Raw genomic sequence first — 16,061 nt, forward strand, 5'->3', positions numbered from 1 at the left:
ACCTACATAAAGGAAAAAGAAAAGCTCTTCCTGGCAGCAGTATGTCAACTAATAAATGTAGAAGGAATGACTAAATTGGAAAAAAAATTTTGCGACCATCAGAATATTAACTGATTCAGACAAAAATCATTAATGAATGCAAATACTAGTAGGTGAAGGTGTGATGAGGAACAGATATTTACATAGTCTCAAAGTATGGTATCTCCCCATAAAAAACGTCTTAGTTATAAAGAGAAAATAGTCATTTTACAGTGGAGAGCCTGGCAGACACAACCCTAACCCAATGGTCAAAGTTCACATCATCAATAATGAAACAAGCTGAGTTGTGTGCCCCCTGATCTGACACACTGAGAAGGACGCAACATCACTTCTGGAATGCTCCTGCCAAAAATGTGTAGTACTCTGAATCTAAACTGAGGAGATTCTACAAAAAGACAGCCTGAACTCTTTAACAATGACAGTGTCATCAAAGACAAAAATAGGCTGAGGAACTGACTCCAGATTTAAGGACAACCAAATGTAATGCACAATCTTGCATGGGATCCTGGAAATCACCTGAAGTGCATTTTTGCAACAATTAGAAAATACAAATTACATAACAATACTGTAAAAATGTTAGATTTCTTGATTAGGTTCATTTATAGTGGTTAGGCAAGAAAATATCCTTCTTAGGAAATACACATTTAAATATTCAGGGACAAAGATGTATAAGATTTATAATTTAAAATGATTCAGCAAATCACCATACATACATATACAGACATACAGACGATGTTAAGGCAAATGCATCAAAATATCACCACATGGATGAAGAGTATAGGGGAGTTCTTTGTCCTAGCCTTGTAACTTGTCTCTGAATTTGAAATTATTTTAAAATAAAGAAGTTTGGATATATTTTTTTAATCTACTTCAAGCCATATTTCCCTCCTTGAAAGCAGGACAATCTGGTAGTGCCAAGGTCTGCAGTGTTGATGAGTCCAACTACCAGAGAGGAGAGCTACAAGAGAAAAGTGGGTCTCAACTCCTATCTGCTACCAAGCCAGAAAGAAATGAAGATCATCCAGTGGGCGGGTACGGATGAAACATGCTGGTGACTACTGGGGGTTGGGGATTATGTTTGAAAATTCTCCTAATAAAAAGGTTTTTAAAAATCGGTGTTCAGGGCTTCCCTGGTGGCGCAGTGGTTGGGAGTCCACCTGCCGATGCAGGGGACACACGTTCGTGCCCCAGTCCGGGAAGATCCCATATGCCGCGGAGCCGCTAGGCCCGTGAGCCATGGCCGCTGAACCTGCGCGTCCGGAGCCTGTGCTCCGCAGCGGCAGAGGCCACAACGGTGAGAGGCCCGCGTACCACAAAAAAAATAAAATAAAATCGGTATTCAGGGTACTTCCCCGGTGGCCCAGTGGCTAAGACTCCGTGCTCCCAAGAACTCCAGACGGGGCCAGGGTTCGATCCCTGGTCAGGGAACTAGATCCCACCTGCCGCAACTAAGAGTTCGCACGCTGCAACTAAAGATTTTGCAGGCAGCAACGAAGATCCCACGTGCTGCAACTAAGACCCGGCGCAGACAGACAGATAAGTAAGTAAATAAATAAATAAATTTAAAATTCGTATTCATTCAATTTTTTTTAAAAATACATTTTATTATTATTTTTATTTTTTTAAAGCATTGGTTCTTGCTTCGGGGACTTAACTTTTTTTAAGATTTTTTAATTTTTATTGTATTGTATTTATTTATTCTTTATTTTTTGGCTGCATTGGGTCTTAGGTGCGGTACACAGGATCTTCATTGCAGCATGCAGGATTTTTTGTTGCAGCTCGCGGGCTTGTCTCTAGTTGTGGCATGTGGGTTTTCTCTCTCTAGTTGTGGTGCATGGCCTCTGTAGTTTGCAGCATGCAGGCCCTCTAGTTGTGGCGTGCAGGCTCAGTAGTTGTGGCACGTGGGCTTATTTGCCCCACAGCATGTGGAATCTTAGTTCCCCGGTCAGAGATCAAACCCCTGTTCCCTGCATTGGAAGGCAGATTCTTTACCACTGGACCACCAGGGAAGTCCCCAAAAAATAAATTAAAAAAAAGCAATAGTCAAACTCAAAAGCTGGCTTCCACACAGAGATGACTAGAACCATCCTTAAGAACCAAACCAGGACTTTTGGTCAAGTCCTCCATGCAGCCACTGCCAGGTCAATGTCCCTGCAGAGTCAGCCAAGGCTGACCATTACGTAACTGCTGGACTCGAGTAAAACCCTCCACTGCAGCATCCCTCGACCAGGGGGAGGCAGGAAACATCAGCTGGGTCTCCCAGTCAACCTCCAAGTCCACCCAGGGGAAAACAAGGGAGCAAATGAAAGAATGAATTATGTCCCATGGAGCAGAAAAACACCAGGTGGGGTAACCGCTACCCGTCACTCCCTTTCCCAGGAAAAGTGGTTTCAGGAAGACCCGGCCACAATGAGAGGAGTCACCTCACCTACTGTAACCCACTACCCTACGAAACCGTATTCATACTTAGACACCACTCTGCAAACATTTCCCGTCCAGCAGCTCCCCAAGGAGCGCAGGCTCCAAGACTGTGGTGCTGGAAAATGTCACATGTTAATAATGGCCTCCCCACTCCACACCCGCAAAGCTTTTGCATTTGTCCAGTCTTAGAATTCTCTCTTGGAACAACCTCAGGGCTGCCTCCCAGTTAGGCAAGGAGGTCCCATATCAGGAAACTGGGTCTCTGCTGTCCATCTCTGGGATTTGTACCTCCCAATCTTTGGGAAGGAAAGTATCAGAGGAGACAAAATAATAACTACCATTACTACTACTACTACTACTATAGTATGAACATGTGTCACATACTGTTGTTAGCTCACTTAATCTCAAAACAATATTTTACAGACAAGGAAACAGAAGCACTGAGAAGTTAAGTGTCTGATGTACAAAGCTGGTGGAATCAGGATTCAAACCCCGGGAGTCTGACTCCAGAGTCCACATGTTCTTAACCATTTCTCTACATGACAGATTTGTAATCATCAGAAACAGCCTTGCTCTATACAGAGGGCTTTAGGAAACACAGCCAGAATATTATCTATATTGTCATCCTAGATATGTTTTTCTAAGAAAAAGCAGCCCACTGCCCAAATTTTCCATCAGATTCGGATCTGATGTGCCTCACTACTAAACCCAGCCACACACTCAAAGTGCTAAGGCTGGCGTCAGCAAGAGCAGTAGAAGCTGCAGCCACTGCCACAAGCAACACAGCCCCTGGGAGCCATAGGAAACATCCTCCTGAATCACGCTGGGCTCAAAGAGAAAATCACAAGAGCAATTACAAAAAAGGAGCAGAACACAGCAAAATGTAGGGGATGGCAAATTGGTTCTCCACCAGACAGTCTCTACTAAAGCTAAACATACATCCACCCTATGAAACAAGTCCCCAAGATAGATATAGATAGATAGACACATAGATAGATTTAACAGAAGTGTATGTCTGTGTCTTCCAAAATTCTTGTAGAAGAATGTTCACAGCAGCTTTGCTCATGATGGCTAAAAACTGGAACTAACCCAAATGTCTACCAACAGGAGATGAGACAAATAAATTGTGGTATATTCATACAATAGGATACCATACCCCAGTAAAAAAAAAACAAACTCTCATTACATGCAAAAGCACAGATGAATTGATTTCACTGATACAAAATTCAAGAACAGGCAAAACTAATCAATAGTGATCAACAGTGATAAAATTCAGAATAGTTGTTATCTCAGGGCAGGGCAAGCAAGGGACATGGGGAAATTTCTGGGGTTCTGGGAATGTTCTATCTCTTGATTTGAGTGGTGATTACACAGATGTGAACACATGTAAGTATTCATTAAGCTGTCTCACTTAAGATTTGTGCACTTTTCTTTAACAGAAAAAATTTTGAATACAAAGTGGGGTAAAAATCAAAGACAAATTTAAAGCAAGAATGTTTTTATTATTAAATAAGATGGGACAAAAATAAATGCACTAAGCTTTCAACTCAAAAAGCTATAAATGACTGACTATTGAATAAATAAAGCAAAAAGATGAAAAAGATTAACCAAGTTAAAAATAGAAATTAACATTAGAAAACATGGTATAATTGATAAATAAGTCCAAGTAGTTGTCCTCTGAAAAATAAATTAAAAGCCAAAAGTTAAAACAAGAATGTTTATGCCAGTCAAGAAAAAAAAATGGGGAAAAAACACACAAATACCAACATTTTTAAGTGAGAAAAATTAGAAACATTTTAAAAAATGAGAATGCTATCTCAAATCTTTATATTAATAATTTGAATATCTCATGAAACAGTTTTCTTAGAATATATGAATTAACAAAATTGACACAAGATGAATCAGAAAAGCTGAACAAACCAATCATTATGGGGAAAGAACTGAAAAAGTCATCAAAGAATTATTTCAGAGAAAGCTGCCAGACCTAGTTGGTTTTATGGGTGAGCTCTTTCCTGCACTCATGGAACAGATAATTCCCATGTTATAGAGTCTATTCCCGAAGTTGGAAAGCACTTCAATTTACTTTATAAAATTAGCCTAGACTTGATTCCAAAGATGACAAAAATAGTACAAAACTACAAACAAATGTCACTTATGAATTAGATGGAAAACCCCCAAATAAAATATGAACATGTAATTCTAAAAAAATTTTCAAGGAATAATCTACCATGAGCAATTAGGTATATTCTAGAAATTCTAAGGTTGTTACTACAAGGAAATTAATATAATACATTGAAAGGAGAAACATATAATTATCCCAATGGTTGCTTAAAAGCTATTTGCTGCATGCTGCAACTAAAAGATCTCGCGTGCCACAACTAAGACCCGACGCAGCCAAATAAATAAATATTTTTTAAAAGATAAAATAAAAACATTTGCTCAAAATTCAACCCTTATCCTGATTTTTTTAAAAAGACAACAATGATTAGTAAACCAAGAAGACAGGTTACCAACTAATACCCAACCTGACACCTGAAGAAGTCACTATAAGCTTAGTTATTAGGGGAGAATGCCCACTCCATCACCACTAAAACAGGAAGTTGTATACAAAGCAATTAACAAAGAAAAAGAAGTAAAATTATCTCCTAAGACGATCAAAATTTTTGATCTTAGAAACCACATAAACGTCTACCAAGAAAATCCAAAAGAAACTGTTGAAAACCTATACTAAGAATTCAGCAAGTGACTGATTATATAAAAGAAAATACAGAAACAATAGTCATATACCAACAACACTAAGTTAGAAGACATAATAGAAAAAGATCCCACTGAAAATAATATCAAACCTCCTTTAAAAACTAAAAGAATCTATCTGAAGATAACTTCAAAATGATTTGAGTGAATTTAGAGACATTCCATGTTCCTGGTATGAAAATTCTCCATAAAGAAACTTTACATGTGATAGATTCCAACAAAAATCTCAAGAGATTGGGGGTAGGAGAATAGGAAGAGGGGAGAACCTGACAAAATAATGTAAAATTCATGTGATGATGTCATCCATGCAAAGAAAAGAGGCAGGAAGATTTTGAAAAGAAGAGAAACTTGAACTGTCAGGTATTAAAAACATAACATAATGTTATACTAGCTAAGGCAGAGTGATTTGAAAAGGCTGATAAAAAACAGCAATGAATGGAAAGTCCCAAACAGGCCCAAATATACATATGTTTTTAATATATGCTTAAGGTAGCAACTCAGATCACTGGGGATACAGATAGGTTATTTAATAAGTAGTGCTAAAGTAATCAGTTAACTATTCAGGAAAAATTAAATTAGATCCCTACTCACACTGTACACAAAGATAAATTCATTTGGATGAAGAATTAAATTAAAAAAATAAAATCACAATGAACTAGGGGAAAATAGAGATGATCATTTACCTGATCTCAGAATAAAGGAAAGCCTTCCAAAACATAAAAGAAAAGGCTGAAAATATAAAAGGTAACAGACTTGACTACAGAAAGTTTAAAACATCTGTATGGAAAAAAGAAAAAGCCTGAAAAATTAAAATGCAAATGAAAAACTGGGAAAACACAAATTACAAGACAAAGAATAACAGCCTTAACATATAAAGAGCTCTCTCAAAACCAAAAGAGAAAAATGCACATTTCAGTAAAAAAATGAGCAAAGGACATTAATAAGGCAATAAACACACTTTAAAAACATTCAGGGCTTCCCTGGTGGCGCAGTGGTTGAGAGTCCGCCTGCCGATGCAGGGGACACGGGTTCGTGCCCCGGTCCGGGAAGATCCCACATGCCGCGGAGCGGTTGGGCCCGTGAGCCATGGCCGCTGAGCCTGCGCGTCCGGAGCCTGTGCTCCACAACGGGAGAGGCCACAACAGTGAGAGGCCCGCGTAAAAGAAAAAAAAAAAAAAATCAGTCTCCTTGAGTAAATTACAGCTTTAAAAAAGGTGGAGTGGAGGTGGGGGGACTTCAAAGACATAACCACCAAATGCAATGAGGGGACGTTGCCCAAATCCAGGTTGGGGCAAACCAACTGTAAAACAACACTTTGAGATAGATGGTGAAATCGAATATGAACTGGGTATTAGGTGATAATGAGGAATTCATGTAAATATTGCCAGGTGTGATAATGGTACAGTAATTATGTTAACAAAAGTCCTTTTTTAATGAGATGCATGCTGAAGAATCTAGGATAAAAGGTTGAAACACCTGTAATTTACTTTAAATACTGCAACCAAAAAGAAATAGATGAAGCAAATCTGGCAAAATGTTAATTATAAAATAGGCTAAAAATATATATATATATTTTTACAAATAAATCCAATAAATGTTAAAGTGCAATAGAAACCAGCCATCTCAACTACTGCTGATGGAAGGATAAATGGGTAGAACTTTTCTGGAGGGTAATCTGGCAATGTGTCCAAAACCTTGAAAAATGTTTAAATCCAGCAAGACTATGTTCAATAATTTAATACACATTTTTAACAATTGGTATAAAGATTTGTAAACTTATAAGTTTATCAAAATAGCATTATTTGTGACTGAAATACTGAAAACTACCCAAATGTTCAACCTTAAATTTTCACACAGCCATCTGATAAGACTACTACCAGACAGTCATCAAAAACTGACTTTTGAGGAACAATTAAATATTTTATGGTACAACAGCTATGGAAAACAGTATGGCGGTTCCTCAAAAAATTAAAATAGAATTACCATGTGATGCAGCTATTCTACTTCTGAATATATATCCAAAAGAACTGAAAGCAGGGACTTGAAGAGATATTTGGACACCCATGTTCACAACAGCACTGTTCACTACAGGCAAAAAGTAGAAGCAACCCAAATGTCCTTGGATGGATGAATGGATCAACAAAATGCGGCATACAATGCAATATTATTCGGCATTAAAAAGGTGATTCTGGGGACTTCCCTGGTGGCGCAATGGTTAAGAATCCGCCTGCCAATGCAGGGGACACGGGTTCGAGCCCTGGTCCGGGAAGATCCCACATGCCGCAGAGCAACTAAGCCCATGCACCACAACTACTGAGCCTGCACTCTAGAACCCACGAGCCACAACTACTGAGCCGTCCAGCGGTTAGGACTCCGTGCTTTCCCTGCCGGGGGCCCAGGTTCAATCCCTGGTCAGGTAACTAAGATCCCAGAAGCCGTGCAGTGTGGCCAAAATAAAATAAAATAAAATTTAAAAAGAAAGAAAAAAAAGGTGATTCTGATACATACCACGTGAAAGAGGCTTAAGGACATTATGCTGAGTGAAAGAAGTCAGACACAAAAGGGTAAATACTGTATGATGCCACTCATATGCAGTACCTAGAGTAAGCAGATTCATAGGGACAGAGAGTTGAATGGTGTGGGTTGAGAGAAGGGAGGGAGTTACTGTTTAACGGGTACAGAGTTTGCGTTTAGCAAGATGAAAAAGTCCTGGAGACGGATGGAGGTGATGGCTGCAGAATCCTGTCAATGTACTTAATGCCACTGAATTGTACATTTAAAAATGGTTAAGACGGTAAGTTTTACGTTATGTGTTTTTTTTAATCACAATTAAAAATAAAGATATAGTAATACATTTTAAAGAGAAGAATGCATGTTGCAAAATAATAAGTTCATGTATGATCTCAATTTTGTTTCACTGATGTCTTAAATATTAATACACTGCACACAGGGAAAAAAGGCTCAGAAAGGCATGTATCAAAATGTTAACAATAATTATCACTAGGTACTTTGCTTCCAGGAGAATTTTATCTTCTTTGTGTGTCTGTGTGCTTTTGTGTGATTCCCAAGTTTTCAACAATTACTTTTGTAATTGAAAGCAAAAGTATGCCAACTGGACAAATGAAAAAGGAGAGAAAAGGACACTCATGTCGCTTGCTGATCCTAATGTGAGAATGCCCACAAGTCTATTTCCAAATGACATAGTAAATATAATCCTCCTTGAGAATCAAATTATAAAAGGCAGGCTAGCATTTGGGAAAATAAAGACCGACTCAGAAGACAGAGCAGCGGGGTGTTCCCTGCAGAATTAGAATAGAGGCAGATCCTCATTTCAGACGATTCCCGAGTCCAGAGTGGGTTCACCACATCAGTGTGTGCCCAGCAGAAAGAAAAAGACCGGGGGAGCCTCACACCCCATTCAAGAGGCCCATCAGAAAGGACAGGCTCAGAAAGGAAAGACTCTTGAATCAAGCAGCACTCTCCCTGGGACTTGGGGCTCCCCACCCACATATCTCTCTTAAACTAAATCCACGTTCAGAAAATATTTGCTAGACAGCACACATCAAGAAAAGAAGGAGCCTTTCTTTCTGTGGCATTCCCTCGCCACATCTGGTACTGCTCTGAATAGAGGCTTTATGAGGGAGGATCCAGATACCTCCGCCATGGGTTACTCCACTGACCACAAACAGCAATAAACAGACGTGAGGATTTAGATTTCCGTGCAGCCGAGGCATGCTGAATAATCATGATAGAGCTTCCACTGCATTCCAACAACCAGGAAATGTTTATCGAGCGCCTTCTAAGCACAGGGCACCATTTGTAACACCATTCCACGCAGACAGGCAGGCACACATGTACACACCCACCCACAGATGAAGCTCCTTTGTTGTGTTTGAGGGATCAGACTAGGAAAGTAATGATTTAGGCTGGAGGCATTTGACAGTTTGATTTTACACGTCACACATCAGGATCAGGAAAAGAGGGGCAGAGGGAAAGTATGCAGCCCTGAGGAAGGATCAAGGGGGGGACATCAGTGCATCCCACCACTAGGGGCCCTGGACCAAGGGGCTGAGTTCCGCAATAGAGGCAGAGAGTAGCTCTCAGCCTTCCTAGAACTCCACAGACCACATCCACGGGGAGTACAGTAACTGCAGCCTCTGGTCCTGGAGGAAACTGCATCACCAGGTTTATCTACCATGTGAGAGACATCCATGCCTTCACATTCTTTTCCCCACCCCCACAAATGAATGACGTCAGGTACCCCTTCCTTGTACATACTTTTGCCCCCATTGTTCTTCAGGACATTGGAGAGGTTGACAGAGGCGGTGCCTAGCAGTTCATTTCTCAAGGTGTGGCAGCTCCAGACCTTCAAATCTAAATGACTCTGGGCCGTGACATTCCTGGAAAACAAATACTTGATTCATCATATCCAAGCAGATCAGTCACTCCTGTAACTTAAAAGAAAACAGAGAAACTACCCTGCTGACATCTTGAAGGTGGGGGGAACCCCAAAGAGGAAGACACTCACATATACCCTTTCCCCCCGAGAGCTGACCCTGTAACCATCTAGCTAACAATGAACACTCTGTGAGCTCAATGATGTAGAAACACCTGAAGAGAAGGTGCCTCAGGTACCAAAGGCAGAAGGCCTAGAGGCTGCTACAGGAAACCTGGATCTCCCACAACCCCTTCCTCTATTCTCCCGGGGGGCCGCATTCGGAGAGAAGGGGTTTTCTCTTACAAAATGATGATCTCGTTCCAGAGAAGCTCGGAGCTCCCAATTCGCTTCCCAGTCTTCTTGGTCTCACTGGGGAGTCCATCCACTGCCACTTCCACAAACGAGTTAATTCGAGGTTGACGACTATGCACCTTGGGCTTTGCTGACACCACTGGACAGGAAAGACAGAAGAAGTCAAGGATGAGTCAGAGGGCTCCCAGCTGCCCCCCTGTGGCAGATGTTCTCCCTCTTTTTTTGTTGTTTCTTTTAAAAAAAGAAATTTTGTCTTTTCCTCATTCTAAAAAGACTTCTTTTTTAATGTGAGGATATAAAAAGAGCATAAGAAAAGAAGCATAAGAGAAAAAATCACTCCTAAACGGAAAACGCTGGGATAATTATCATTAAGATGTTGGTAAATACAGACTTTCTAGACTTTCATCTTTTATGTCTCCAATTCTTTAAAAAGTCCTCTCCCCCCAAAATCCATTTTAAAAAGCTGCAATATAAGCCCATTACAAGCATACACCATAATTTAGGCAACTATTCTTTCACTGTTGAATAGATTGCTTACAACTTTTGGCTCGGGGAAAATGACCACAAATGTATATAGTATCTGCATGCATTTCTGAGTATTCTTCCAAAGGATATGAACATTTTTTAAAGTTCTTAAAACTGCTCAGTTCCTTTCTAAACCCATGTAGACACCTATCAGCACTATAGGAATATATCCATTTCACCAAACACTGCATAGCACTGAGTACTATGTTTTTTTCACCCTTTGCAAATCATGTAGGTAAAAAAAAAATAGTATAAAGATAATAGCTAAGAGTTAATGAGCACTTATTACAGATCCTGTGGTATGCACACATTATCTAACCCAATCCTTACAATGAGGCAGGAAATACATCATCATTCCATTTCACCCAGGAGGAAACAAGCTTGGGGAAGCTAGGTCATTGCCCCAGGCTACACATCCAGGGAGCTTCGAACCACAATGTGCACCCGGCAGCCTGACTCCACACCATGCTATATGCCATTTCCAGACTTTGCTTATTTGTTCTAATGCTTTTCTTCAATTACTAGCCAGATTGAATAGTTTTTCCATGTACTTGTTAACCATCTGCATTTCCTCTTCTGTTCATTTCCTTCATGTGGCAGCATTTCTGATGCTTACACGGCACCAGCAAGCGAGGGGCCCAGCACCAACTAAGCAAGCATACGCCCAGGGCTGGGTGCTAGACAAGTTCCTTTTGTAGCACTTATCAGCCATGGTGGAAACTCCAGATCACTAGGACAAAACCCATCTGGATGTTTTCTATCCTATGCCCCAAATCAGAGCATGTAACTGACGTTCCTTACCCATGATGACAAGACTGCCTGAACCTGAGTTCCCATCAAGAGTTAGCAAACCTCTCCTCCTAGACCCTTCTGAGGGATGACAGTCCTATAAGGGTCCACAACTTGGCAAAGGGCAAAGCCACCTCTGATTGTTTTTTAGCAATACGTGTCTTCTCCAGGACCAAAAGAACACTAGAGAGAAAGTCAAGGAACAACAGCAACAAAAGCTGTCGTGAAGATTAAGAAGCAACAAGAGTTGGTACTAGGAAAAAAGGTCGTAGAGCTGGGAAATGTCGCCCAGAGTGGGAAAATGAAAATACTACACACATAGACCAAGGTTAACTGAGGCCACCTGGTGGTGTGAGCGCAGATCTGCAGGCAGACCCTTAAATGTAAAAATATAGATAAAAAATAGGGACTAGTTATATAGAGTCCTACCATTTTGAGCTAGACAGTTTCTTTGAAATCAACAAGTTCAAACCCTTTATTTAATAGTTGGGCAAACTAAGATCCAGAGAAGTGAGACATATCCAAAATCACGGAGCTAGTCAAAGGCAGTGCTAAGCCTGGAACCAAGCCTCCCAGCTCCCGGGCTGATTCTTTGAACCCTTCCATCAAATTTCCCTTTTGGTCCTTGTTTTTTTAGTATCTACTTTTAAAAAAAATTTTTTTTGATATAATTTCAGACATTTAGAAAAGCTGCAAGACTAATACAAAGATTTCTTATAAACCCTTCACCGGGGACTTCCCTGGTGGTACAGTGGTAGAGAATCCCCTTTCCAACTCAGGGGACGCGGGTTCAATCCCTGGTCGGGGAAGTAAGATCCCACAAGCTATGGGGCAACTAAGCCCGTGCGCCACAACTACTGAGCCCACGCGTCTCAATTAGAGACAGAAAACCTGCACGACACGACTAGAGAGAAGCCCACGTGCCACAACAAAAGATCTCACATGCCACAAAGAAGACCCAACGCAGCCAAATAAATAAATAAAATAATTTGATTAAAAAAACCCTTCACCCAAAGTCACCAAATATTAACTTTCTACGCTACTTGCTTTATTACTCTCTCTTTTCCTCTCCCTAAATACTTCAGTGTGTCTTTTCTAAGAACTAAGACATTTTCTAACGTTACCATAGTATAAATATCAACACTGGGAAATTCAACATTCTTTAATACTATTATCTAAGGTACAGACCTTATTCAAATTTTGCCAATTACCCTATCAATGTCCATTATAGCAAAAGAGAAAAGATTTTTTTCTAGTCCTGGACTCAATCTAAGATCACATGGTGCAGTTAGTAGTTTTTTGTGAAGTTTCCAATTTACATAAAAATTGAAAGAATAGAATAAATAATTGCACATTATTTACTAACTGCTATCATTTTGCCACATATGCTTTTCTGTCTCTCTCTCAGCGTCTATCATCAATATTACCCAGAGAACTTCCGCAATAATAAAAATGTTCTACACCAGCGCTCTCCAATACATTGCCATGAGATACATGTGGCTATAAAGCACTTGAAATATGGCTAGTGAGACTGAGGACTGGAGCTTTAAATTTTATTTAATTTTAATGTAAATAGTTCTATGTGGCTATACTTGCTACCCTATTGGATAGCACAGGACCCAGATATATATATGACATCTGTATTTAAAAAAAAAGTTAGTTGGAGATATCATGACAGATCGGCCCTGATTACTTTCAGAATGCAATTCCAAACAATAAGGGCATTCTTCCACCTACCACACCACCATTATTATACCTAAAAAAAAAATGTATAGTCACTCCTTCCATCATTTGATACCCATTCCATATTCAAATTTTCCCAGTTGTTCCCAACTTTTTTTTTTAATATTTATTTATCTGATTGTGCCAGGATTTAGTTGCGGCTCTCCAGCTCTGTAGTTGTGGCACGCAGGCTTCTTAGTTATGGCATGCCAACTCTTAACTGTGGCATGCATGTGGGATCTAGTTCCCTGACCAGGGATCGAATCCATGCCCTCTGCATTGGGAGCACAGAGTCATAACCACTGCGCCACCAGGGAAGTCCCCCAAACATATTTTTATAGCTGTTTTTCTCCCAACCCAAGATCCAATCAAGATGAACAAACTGTACATGTGGGATCTTCCCGGACCGGGCACGAACCCGCGTCCCCTGCATCGGCAGGCGGACTCTCAACCACTGTGCCACCAGGGAAGCCCCATGACAATGATTTTTAAAGACTTCCTTCCACCAGCTGTCTTATAGAATGCTAAATCCTGCATTCTTCTGATTGTTTCCTCATGGTTAGATTTACAGTGAACATTTTTGTCAAGAATACTAACTACACAGGTTAGGTTGTATACTTCTTACTGTACACACCAGGCCATCCTCCTACTGGGGATACTAATTTTGATCCCATGGTTAATGTGGGGTTTGCCAGGTCACTCCACTGTAAAGATACATTTTCCCCGCAGTAATTTATAATTAATAAGTGGGGTGATATTTTCAATGTTTCTTGTTCTTAAAAGACAAGCCAGGACTTCCCTGGTGGCGCAGTGGTTGAGAGTCCGCCTGCCGATGCAGGGGACACGGGTTCGTGCCCCAGTCCGGGAAGATCCCACATGCCGCGGAGCGGCTAGGCCCGTGAGCCATGGCCGCTGAGCCTGTGCGTCCGGAGCCTGTGCTCCGCAACGGGAGAGGCCACAACAGTGAGAGGCCCGCGTACCGCAAAAAAAAAAAAAAAAAAGACAAGCCAAAATACAGGTCTCAAGTTTATCTAGAAAGTTTATTTACTATTTGGTAAAATATAAATGTCAGTTTCTTATACATGGAGTCACATCTTCACATAGGATTTAGCTTTTAAAGTCAACAAATAAGGCAAAAAATCACATATTTCCAAAATTATACCCCTGAAAAGCTCTTAGGAAGGCAACAGAATAGAGTGTGGCATATTATCCTTCTATAGGTTCCAAACAGCCAGTTTTTTGCTTTGCTGTGCTGTGTTTTCAGTGTTCCTTCAGTTAAATATCAGATAAAATAGTTGGCTTACGTTTGAGGACCTTAGTGTGTTTAAAAAGTGTATTGTAAAACTCTAGGACTGGGGGAGAAGGATAAATTGGGAGATTGGGATTGACATATACACACTATTACTATATATAAAATAGATAACCAGGGCTCCCCTGGTGGCGCAGTGGTTAAGAATCCGCCTGCCAATGCAGGGGACACGGGTTCGAATCCTGGTCCAGGAAGATCCCATATGCCACAGAGCAACTAAGCCCGTGTGCCACAACTACTGAGCCTGCGCTCTAGAGCCAGAGAACCACAAGTACTGAGCCCATGTGCCACAACTACTGAAGCCCTCGTGCCTAGAGCCCATGCTCCGCAACAAGAGAAGCCGCTGCAATGAGAAGCCCGTGCACCGCAACGAAGAGTAGCCGCCGTTCGCCGCAACTAGAGAAAAGCCCGTGCGCAGCAACAAAGACCCGACGCAGCCAAAAAGATAAATAAATAAAATTAATTAATTTAAAAAATAAATACAATAGATAACTAATAAGGACCTACTGTATATAACACAGGGAACTCTACTCAATATTCCTTAATGACCTATATGGGAAAAGAATCTTAAAAAGAGTGGATATATGCATATGCATAACTGATTCACTTTACCATACACCTGAAACTAACACAACATTGTAAATCAACTATACTCCAATAAAAATTTTTAAAGATAAAAAATAAAAAAATAAATCTCTAGGACTGCACTAGAAGAGGCACAGGGAACTGAGGCAGAGAGGGGACAGCATAGCAACAGCTCCCAAATTACACCAGAGGCTCTATCCACAAAATGCACAGGAGGAAGAACCACCCACACTGTTTAAATGGTTGCTTCTCTCCTCTTTCTCCCCCACCATTTTCCTGGATGGTATTATCAACTCCCTATAGCTTAAGTGCATATATAACGAGGTGCACCTGTATTATCAAGTTAGCTCTCTCCACACTAGTGAGAAAATACACATCAGGGAAAGGCAAGAGAGAAACCTTTAGAAGTCAGAGTGTGTTCCTGAATAACATGGTCCCAAAACAGGGACCTCAGGATATCACCAGTTTCCATGGGCAGGCTTCTGTTCTGACCTAGCCCTGCTAATTATTAGATAGGCAGTAAAGGCTGTAGTCTCGAGTTCAAAACCCTACCAGTTCACTCTATTCCTTCTCCCTTCTCAAAAGGGCTGGAGCAGCCATGAGACACCAAGAAAAGTAATTAAAATATATGAAGACTATAAAAAAAATCAATAACTCAATAAGAAACAGGCAAAAAATAGACATAGGCAACCCACAGAAAAGGAAATACAGATTTACTTAAACATATGATAAGACACTAAACATCACTTATCATTTAATGAGAAGTAAAACTATGCTGAGAGCACAATTTTTTTTAACCAACCAGACTGGCAAAGATAAAAAAAAAAAAAAATCTGACAACATATCATGTTGGTAAAGGTGTGGGGACTACAGCCGTACCACCCTGAATGCCCCCAAACTCGGAAGCTAAGCAGGGTTGGACCTGGGTAGTACTTGGATGGGAGACCGCTTGGCAATACCAGGTGCTGTAGGCTTAAAAAAAAAAAAAAGATGACGTGGGGAAAGGAGCACTCACTGATAACAACAGGTTCCCTCCAGGCGAGGGAACTGGGGAGCTGCAGGAATGGAAACAACTGTAAACTATGTGAGTACATGAAATAAATGAATAACATTTCCATTTTTCAAACAATAATTTAAAAATTTGGACCAAAGATACAATTTTGTCTC

The 16,061-nt window shown here is 40.5% G+C and overlaps 1 protein-coding gene and 1 pseudogene across 3 annotated transcripts in view; one reads left to right on the plus strand and one right to left on the minus strand.

Annotated features, from left to right (window-relative positions):
- The window catches only part of WWP2 (WW domain containing E3 ubiquitin protein ligase 2), a 144,124-nt gene that overhangs the window by 104,951 nt on the left and 23,112 nt on the right, over positions 1 to 16,061 (minus strand). For all 3 annotated transcript variants that reach the window (XM_019935591.3, XM_019935592.3, XM_073796860.1), the window contains exons 3-4: positions 9,956 to 10,103; positions 9,493 to 9,614 (exon numbers count right to left, since the gene is read on the minus strand). In XM_019935591.3, coding sequence (XP_019791150.1) covers positions 9,493 to 9,614; positions 9,956 to 10,103 — 270 coding nt within the window. The remainder of the gene's footprint in view (positions 1 to 9,492; positions 9,615 to 9,955; positions 10,104 to 16,061) is intronic.
- Positions 15,760 to 15,868, plus strand: LOC117309286 (5S ribosomal RNA; annotated as a pseudogene).

This window comes from Tursiops truncatus, chromosome 19 (assembly GCF_011762595.2).
Source record: "Tursiops truncatus isolate mTurTru1 chromosome 19, mTurTru1.mat.Y, whole genome shotgun sequence".
Lineage (NCBI taxonomy): Eukaryota > Metazoa > Chordata > Mammalia > Artiodactyla > Delphinidae > Tursiops > Tursiops truncatus.